Genomic DNA, 8,481 nt, shown 5'->3' on the forward strand with positions numbered 1-8,481 from the left:
AATATCTCAATATGTAATTATGCGACTCAGAGACTGTATGGGGCGCACACAAGAGCCAGAGTAGATGTTAAAATGTCCCCAGAAGTGTTTTAAAGTGCAATGCCCCTTTAAATATTCATGCCGCCAGGCTGGTATAAAACTTTAGGAGGGATTTCATTGTTGTTTCTGTCGCCTGTTCTGGACTTTGTCTGCACTTTAAGATCAAATAAACACATTTAGCTTGGCTTGCTCTTGTGTTCATGCTGCTCTGCTGTAACTGCAGTGCAGCTGCAAACCAGGGTCTGTGAACTCAGCTGAACCGATACAGCCTGTACCAGGCTGAACCTCTTGTGTTGATTCAGCCTCCAACAACAGCAAAGTGGACACACGCACGCACACGCACACACACACACACACACACACACACACACACACACACACACACACACACACACACACACAGAGTGTTGAAGCCACTAGGTTGTTAAAGAGGTGGTGCCATGGTTTTGCACTTTTTCTGTTTTTCATGTGTCTATGTAAGAGCATACCCGACATTGAACAACCCTGTCTTACTCCTTGTGATGCCTTAAAAGGTTTACATAGACCCCCATTACATTTCAGTACACTTTCAATGTCCTCATACATCACCTTAATCCTGGCAATAAAACCATCACTGAGGCCGAACCTCTGTAAAACTTTCCAGAGGTAACAGTGCTCAGTGCGGTCAAACGCCTTCTCCTGATCCAACGAAACCAGACCAGCATCTATGCCCAAAGAACCGGAGACGTCCAAAAGATCCCGAATTAGTGACACATTGTCAACAATGGACCTGCCAGGCACGCAGTATGTTTGGGCCCTGTGGATGACCTGGTCCATCACCTTCTTCAGCCTATTGGCCAATACTTTAGACAGCATTTTGTAGTCTGTGCATAACAGAGAGACTGGTCGCCAGTTCTTTATGTCCTGTATGTCACCTTTTTTGGGCAACAAAGTCAGAACTGCTCTCCTGCAGCTCTGTGGTAGACAAGATTCCTTAAAAATGTCATTAAAAACATCCAAAATATCCTCCTCTAGTTCATTCCAGAACTACCACCAGAAAATTCTGGTGGAAGTCCGTCGATGTAGTGCCTTGCCCCCCTGCATACTCTGCAGTGCTGCATAGACTTCTTCTGAAGTCAGAGGAGCCTCCAGTTCTTTGTTAGTCTCCTTAGAGACCTTGGGCAGCCCACTGCAGAAAGAATCAAAAGCCTCCTCATCCTCACTGTACTCACAGATGAGAATAAAAGTCCACAGCTCTCTGTCGTATCTCACTGGCATCAGTCCTTTGGCAGAGCGCAGAGTGTGGATGAATCTGCTCTGCCCCTTTTTCTTCTACAAGCTGAAAAAATCTTAGATGGTGAGCCCATTAGAGCTTCACTCTGGAAGCGGGACCGGACCAGCACCCCCTGCGCTCTAGAGCCCAGTAGGTCAGCCAGTACGGCTTTTTTTTGTATTTGAGGTCATTAATGCTGCCTCGATTTCCTGTGGAAGCTGCAACATTCTGCAGTTCACTATTTCAATCTCCAGATCATTCATGAATTTGGTGATGTTACGAGAGACATTGAAAGTGTACTGCTGACAAAAAATCTTAATCTCCACTTTTCCACAATCCCACCATTGTTTCAAAGAGGCAAAATCTCCCTTTGTAGTTTTAAAAACTTGCCAAAGAAAAATAAAGCTCTCTTTAAAGTGCGTATCTAATAACAGAGCAGTGTTAAAGTGCCAATATGCAGACTTGTGCTTAACATTGGCAATAAACACATTACAAGACACCATGGAATGGTAAGAAAACCCAACAGGCAGTATATTGCACCCTCTAAAAACATTAAAATGATGCTTAAAACAATAAATTCTATCTAACCTGGCCATAGAAAACAAATTCCCTCTGTTCTGAACCCACGTGTATTGTCTATACTTGTCATGCATTTCCCTCCATACATCAGTCAAACTGTAGCCTCGGAAACCCATGCCTTTTATTTTGTTTCAAAAGAAAAAAAGCCTGGGAGAACCTTGCAGGGACGCTGGTCTTAGGACCTTGTTATCTCCTAACCAATCAGAGTGCTCCAAACCCAGGCGCTGGAATCCAGCGCCTGGGTTTGGCTCTGCCCTTCAAGACCATCGATTGGGCTCGTTCTTTCAGTCTAGTCAAACTGTGAGTCTCCACCAGCTGCTTCATGGCCCGTTTTGAAGCACCATGAGGTTCAACATGGTTCCTATCAGAATTATAATTTTCTGTACAATTGAAATCACCCGATTAAAATCATCAGGCCCACACTTAACTTAACACACTTAACACCTTACTTAATTAATTTAAAAACATAACTCTGACAATTAAGTTCCCACATTAAGAGCATATACATTAATAAACACCATAGTAAAAAGCTCATATTTGGCTCTTACCACCATCAGTCTGCCTTTCACTATTTCCTCTACTTCAAAAGACCTTGGAATACAATCACTGTAAAGAAGTGCAACTCCACCACTGCTGCTGTGGAGATGACTTAAAACAACCTCCCCCTCCCACTCCTTCTTCCAGTCTCATTTAAAATGTCACTGTGCGTCTCTTGAATAAACATTACATTAATGTTCTTCAATTTTACCATTTCAAATAAACATGCTCTCTTCCTCACATCTCTGGCCCCATTGATATTAAGAGTGGAAACGTTGAAGTCACTCATGATTTCTGATGTGAGGAATAACAGACAAAAAAACAAAAAACATAAAAAACAGCCAGTCTTACAAAGCGGTTGTACTTTCATTGTTAGCTTTGGTTGTAACTTTCGTTACCCATTTTCTGAGCCTGAACACCTCTTGTTGAGAAAAACAATCCTCTCCTTTTTTGTTCATTTGAGATCTTGTCTTCAAAATGATCTCCAATTTGTACATTTTTTAATTTTTTTGTTATTTGCAGGAATCTTTTAACTTGCCAAATGTCATATAAATGTTCCTGTTGTGACCCAGCCGAACCCTGTGAATCACTAACAAGACCAGAGAGGCTCACAAGGAAAGCTAGCTTGAGACTGGTTGTCCTCATCACTCTCTTCCCACCACTCTTCCTCTCCTCTGAAATGATTGAATTTCATTCCTTTCTTTGCTTGAGAGACATTATCGCTTTTTTCTTTTTTTCTTTTGAGAGCACCCACAACACCTTTGTTCTCATCACTGTTTTGCACTATTTCATCTGTGTCACTATTTCATCTGATCTGCTGCTCCTACTGCTTCATCTTTTTTTTACCAGAAAGTCTTCATGACTGATATCTGCTGTATTCTGTTCCTGTCCTACATCATTCTGCTTATCCTGTTCCTCTCCTGTCTCCTGCTCTGTCCCAGTCTGCTCTGCCTGCTCTGTCCCCTCACCATTCTGACCCTGTGCGTCTCCCCACGGCCCCTCGCCTCTTGTGTTCCCAGCGGGAGCCTTTTTTTCTTCTCGGGACAGGCTCGAGCTAAGTGTCCCCCTACCCCACAACTGAAGCATTTCAAAGACCCAGAGCTTGCATATACAGTGTAATCAAAGTCCTCAACTTTAGCATTAAATGCTACAGTATATCTAGTTCTTCATTCTTGTGAAGGATCATGAGAACCTGTCGTCTGTGCGACACAACGTGTTTCAACAGCGGAGATTTGCACCCCGACAGCACCTTCTCAATCAAAGCATTAACTCACAAGATCACGCACCGTTCATTCGAGCGGCGGATTTAACGCTGTCATAACCTACCACTTCTCCTACAGCTAACCCACATTCTTCTACTGAATACGGGGGGGTAGCAGAGGCAATCTTAATACCGTGCTTTCGTGTCAACCCGGCCATACTCATGACCGTGTCCAAACAAAGCCAACCAGCAACGCTGGCCGACCGAAAAACGAAACACCAAACTTGAATAAATCCAATATAAACCAACCTAATAATAAATAAAGAAATACATCACATGGATGCAACTGGGACGCATCATCAGTGTTGTAGCCTGGGGTCATAGGGTGTTTCGGGTCTCGCAACATACAACATACACCCTCGCCCAGGTGACCCAGCCAGGGTTGATCAAGCCCCGACTTACGTCCCAGTAGCACCCACGGTCAGTCCTATAGGGAAAGACAGGGCCACTCAGTCCGCTTCTCCGTAAGTACTCTGCCGGGACTCGGGGAGGCTCTGGCACGTGGAGGGACTAGGCACTGTGGGTTGTCTCCTGGCCGGGCTCCTCCTTCGTCTCACCAGGTCCAGGACCTGAGCGCTGCGCCAGATCAGATGCACCGCCCCGATCCAAACATTTCCTTCTGGCGTGATGGTTCCTTGGGCCGATACCACTAGATTGGGCTGTCTAATGGTATTAGCTCCGCTTGCGGTACGCTGGAATGGAATGGCCCTCCTAAAGGCCTCACCGCGGGTTTTTTGGGCTTCTTCCTCACGGAAGACACAGCATGGGGCGCTAACCCATACTGCTCCCGGGATGCCGTCTACATTCCGGCTGTCAACAGTCTCTCCTGTGGTCACCAAACTATTCCTGGTTGTCACGTAGTCTATAAATTCCTATGAGCCACTATAAATAGAATAACTAATAAAGAAATACATCACATGGATGCAACTGGGACGCATCATCAGTGTTGTATCACTAATTAAAGAAAAAAAGATGGAAATAAAGTTTAAAAAAAACACTCTCCGAAGAGAAAAGATAAACAAACGCTCTCACACGCTCAACAGCACACCCACACCCACTCAGAGAGAGAGAGAGAGAAAGAGAGAGAGAGAGAGAGAGAGAGAGAGAGAGAGAGAGAGAGAGAGAGAGAGAGAGAGAGAGAGAGAAAGGGACAGGGATGAGTATTCTCCTCTGAGATTTGACCAAAATCTACACATCAGGTCACATGAGAATGACGTGTACAAGGATATGGACCATTCACCTTAATCAGTAACCCATCTCTCTCTCTCTCTCTCTCTCTCTCTCTCTCTCTCTCTCTCTCTCTCTCTCTCTCTCTCTCTCTCTCACTCTCTCTCACTCTCTCAGATGCCCCGGAGACACCATTTACAAGGTCAACCGGTCAGGCCATCAGAGCAGGCCAGCCAGTCACCTCTAAGGTGTGTGTGCGTGCGTGCGGGCGTGCGGGCGTGCAGGCGGGCGTGCAGGCGGGCGTGCACGCACCGGCATGTATCTGCTGTCGGGCAGAAACCAGCTGTCCAAAATTTTAACTTTTCAGGAAATTAAAAAAACATAAAACATTTGATTCTGTGTGAAAACATATTTGAATATTTAAAGGTAGGGTAAATGATTTACTTTGGTTAAAATAAGTGTTTAATAGCTCTTTATTCTGATAGTAATCATTGCTATAGAGTGTTTGTTCAGTAAAAGGACTCGGAGTCTCCCATGTCTCTCCAGCTCTTTATTAAACAGAACATGCATTTTCAATGCTCTCTCCTGATTGGCTTAAATGTTGTCACCCACCTGAGAATGTACTATATTCTGTTTACTAAAGAGCTGGAGAGACCCCTGTGACCGAACAAACACTCTGTAGCAAAGATTACTATCATAATATAGTACTTTAACCTTTTAACAAAAAAACTAAACAATATCACTTACCTTACCTTTAATTATATTATATACTATATGTAATAAAAACATTTTGTTTGCGGTTTTCAAATAAGTTTTGCTCTCTCTCTCTCTCTCTCTCTCTCCCTCTCTCTCTCTCTCTCTCTCTCTCGTTGTGTCTTTATCAGATTGGTGAATGTGTTATTAACAACAGCGGCCTCCCACTGCCCAGGATCATCTGGTTCCAAGATGACCAGCCCCTGCCCGAGTCCACTGAGAGTATGTGCTTATAGCCTCTATTATTAGTGAAGAGGACCTGAGTTGCAACTGTACTTGTTGTTGCCTAAACCAGGGGGTTCGGGACCCCTAGAGGTCCTCAGAGTTACTACAGGGGGTGGCGGCCGAAGCTTTGTGTGATGGGATGTTTTTTGCTTTTTTTTTTACATTAATCACTTAATCACTTAAAGGTAGACTAGGTAACTTTGAGCCTAAATTAAATATATATATATATATGTATTTATTTTGCATTTGTCCCCTCTATCAGCCACTATATAATTATGCTGGTGTTTTCCTGCAGAAAGACACATCCCTCTGGTTACGGGGCCAGAGCTCTGCTCTGGAACCGTATTGTTATTGGCAGTATTCTGTCACTTCTTCTGCCACTTTTCGCAGTTCTGGCTGAACCGTGCAGTCGCTTTTTACGAAACTCGGCCATATGGTAGATGGTCATGAAAAATGATCAAAAAATAATTCTCACAATCTTTCGTCAAAAGGTGGCGCTATAGCACTCAATTGAAAATGCCAACTTCGAACAGGTACAACTCATGCCCTGTTTGACCTACAGCCATGAAACTTGGATACACATATGCGTCTCCTCATGCTGAACAACTTTCACCCTCTGACTTTTGACCTCTGACCTTTAGATCTCCCACCATTTTGAATTATATGAAAAACAGTCATTGGCTCCTAACTTCTGCATTTTTTCACTTATGGAAAATCCGTTGGAATTTTTTGTAGGCAGAGGTCCAAAGTTCAAGTGTGAAACGTTTCGTGCAGATTGCTCAAAAATCCCAGGAGGAGATAGATTTTAACTATTACAGTTTTATGAAAATTATTCATCTGTGCCTAAAACATACATGCAGACTCACATTTCTTTGAAACTTTGCAGAAATGTACAGGGTCATTCCAAATATCACTGAAACCAATCTTACTCCAATTGGCCAAAAGGGGGCGCTATAGCAATTTTTTGAAAAGGCAGACTTTAAACAGGCATAAGTCATGCCTCGTTTGGCCGAAAGTCGTGAAACTTGCTTACACATGTGCCTTGACTCATGAGGAACACACGTATCGATTTGACCATTAAGCTCCGCCCTTAGATTTTCCGCAATTTTGAGCAGTTTGAAAAATACTTGTTTTTGCCAGTTCTGGCTTAACCGTGCATACGCTTTTTACGAAACTCGGCCATATGGTAGATGCTCATGAAAAACTACCAAGAAATAATTCTCACACTCATTCGTCAAAGGGTGGCGCTATAGCACTCAATTGAAAGTGCCAACTTTGAACAGGTACAACTCATGCCCTGTTTGACCTACAACCATGAAACTTCGATACACACATGCGTCTCTTCATGCCCGACAACTTTCGTGGTCTGACTTTTGACCTCTGACCTTTAGATCGCCCACCATTTTGAATTATATGAAAAACAGCCATTGGCTCATAACTTCTGCATTTTTTCACTTATGGAAAATCCGTTGGAAATTTTTGTAGGCAGAGGTCCAAAGTTCAAGTGTTAAACGTTTCGTGCAGATTGCTCAAAAATCCCAGGAGGAGATAGATTTTAACTATTACAGTTTTATGAAAATTATTCATCTGTGCCTAAAACATACATGCAGACTCACATTTCTTTGAAACTTTGCAGAAATGTACAGGGTCATTCCAAATATCACTGAAACCAATCTTACTCCAATTGGCCAAAAGGGGGCGCTATAGCAATTTTTTGAAAAGGCAGACTTTAAACAGGCATAAGTCATGCCTCGTTTGGCCGAAAGTCGTGAAACTTGCTTACACATGTGCCTTGACTCATGAGGAACACATCTATCGCTTTGACCAGTAAGCTCCGCCCGTAGATTGTCCGCAATTTTGAGCAGTTTGAAAAACACTTAAACCCAGGATTTTTCAGCTATTTGCGTGAAACTGTACCATCTGTGTAATCTCCTTTTTCATAGTTCCTTGTCTGTTGGTCCAATGGCGTCTCCCTTAAATGAGTGCCTCACAATCTCAAGGTCGCCAGTTCAAGCCTCATTTGATGCAGACTTAATTTAAGTTGAATTGCAAACAACATGACTGTATCAATGAATACATGTGCAAATGGTAAAGATAACCTGAAATGCTTATTTGAGAGTACGATTTCTCAATGTATGACATACTTCATTCTGAAAATAGCCGATCTACAATCTCAAACCTTTTCAGATAGCAACGTGTTTCTGAGCTTGTAGATCGGCTGCTTTCACTGTTTTCGGTAGCGAGGAGACATACAATTTCTCTATTGGTAAATGGTTTGTGAACGAGTGATCTTAGTGTTGGCTTGGTTCATGACAGAAGGCAAGAGTTTATGATCTTCAACAGACAACATCAGCCCGGACAAAGCTATAGCACTATAGGTAGTGTTGCAGCCTACTAGCCTATCATGGGGCGGCCATAGCTGGGTGGTTAGTGAGCACGCCTAGGGAACCAGAGGCCCTGGTTGCCCCAGGTTCGATTCCAGGCCATCCCAGCATATGCGTCGATGAAATGAAATTTGTCCCTGAGCAAGACTCTTAATCCCTAATTGCTCACAGGTTCTCATTGGAAACAAGACCACAAGGACTTTCATGAACGACCTGTTAAAAGGAATTATCCTTATCCTAGTCCGAAGGTTGAGAGTTCGATTCCTGTTAATGGCAATAGGTTG

General features: G+C 43.3%; 1 protein-coding gene across 1 annotated transcript in view; it reads right to left on the reverse strand.

Annotated features, from left to right (window-relative positions):
- Positions 1-1,296, reverse strand: part of LOC311045997 (retinol dehydrogenase 12-like) — a gene marked incomplete at both ends in the record, with an annotated part of 15,960 nt that extends 14,664 nt beyond the window's left edge. The window contains 2 exons of the mRNA XM_084058067.1: positions 623-902; positions 1,125-1,296. Of these exons, the coding sequence (XP_083914193.1) occupies positions 623-902; positions 1,125-1,296 (452 nt within the window). The remainder of the gene's footprint in view (positions 1-622; positions 903-1,124) is intronic.
- Between the last annotated feature and the right edge of the window lie 7,185 nt (positions 1,297-8,481).

This window comes from Gymnoscopelus microlampas (assembly GCF_963454915.1).
Source record: "Gymnoscopelus microlampas genome assembly, chromosome: 5".
Lineage (NCBI taxonomy): Eukaryota > Metazoa > Chordata > Actinopteri > Myctophiformes > Myctophidae > Gymnoscopelus > Gymnoscopelus microlampas.